Here is an 887-nt window from a genome sequence, read left to right as displayed (position 1 = left end):
ATAGATAGATAGATAGATAGACTAGTGTGGCAAGTTTATATTGATTATGATTATCAGGGGAGAAACACACCAGCCACGTACTATTGTTTTCTGTGTAAGTCCACACACCAGTGGTGCCAAGACAAAAATCATCTTGGGTTGACACCCATTAACACAGTTGTATCCCAAATGAGCACACCCCAACTGCTGTACCTTCACTTATTTTTGTGTTTGTCCAATGAGTGCCACATGTTGATTGCTAGTCTTGAATCTAGAATATTAGTCTTCTCTTACATCCTGTCTTTTCCCCCAGCCTTTAGTATAGTGTTATCCATAAAAAACTGTGTGGTCCCTTGGCTCTGTCCCCAGATGAGATTATTTTTACCCCCCGAATAGCTCTGCCTCTGAGAAACAATTGTGAATCTAATCCTCCAGCGTAGGATAAATGTTTGAAGTGAATTTCTTGTCCCGCTGTTTTCCCCTAGGTGCAATCGAGCATCGGGACATACCGTACACACCGGTGAAACATTTCACTCAGGCCGACGTCAATAATGGCAAGATCATCTACAGACCGCCACAGGCCCCTTCACACCTGCAGGAGCTCTACCAGTACTCCTTCATCGGTGAGATACACACACTCACACTCCAAGTACTAACATAACATAACTGTGATTACAATGATGTCGTGATTAGTACAAGTAGTCACACACACTAACTTTCAGCTCCTGTATAACACTCTTATGATTTAATGTAATTAGGAGAACTTGCCAGCTCTGTCTTTGTATAATAGTGTAGCTTTTGGGAGACAGGACAACTTGGTCAGCTTGGCCATTAATGGAACGATGCCTGCAAGGTAGTTCAGGCTCAAAGAGACTCGAGCTGAACTGCTATACACACATGGCATGCCT

General features: G+C 43.1%; 1 protein-coding gene across 1 annotated transcript in view; it reads left to right on the top strand.

Moving 5' to 3' along the window:
• Window positions 1-887, top strand: part of fras1 (Fraser extracellular matrix complex subunit 1) — a gene marked incomplete in the record, with an annotated part of 218,544 nt that overhangs the window by 168,504 nt on the left and 49,153 nt on the right. The window contains 1 exon segment of the mRNA XM_035658439.1: window positions 465-602. Within this exon segment, the coding sequence (XP_035514332.1) occupies window positions 465-602 (138 nt within the window).

Source organism: Morone saxatilis, unplaced genomic scaffold, assembly GCF_004916995.1.
Source record: "Morone saxatilis isolate NCDOM2014 unplaced genomic scaffold, NCSU_SB_2.0 Contig16, whole genome shotgun sequence".
NCBI lineage: Eukaryota > Metazoa > Chordata > Actinopteri > Moronidae > Morone > Morone saxatilis.
The sequence above is the reverse complement of the archived record's forward strand: the minus strand, read 5'-3'. Positions and strand labels throughout refer to the sequence as shown.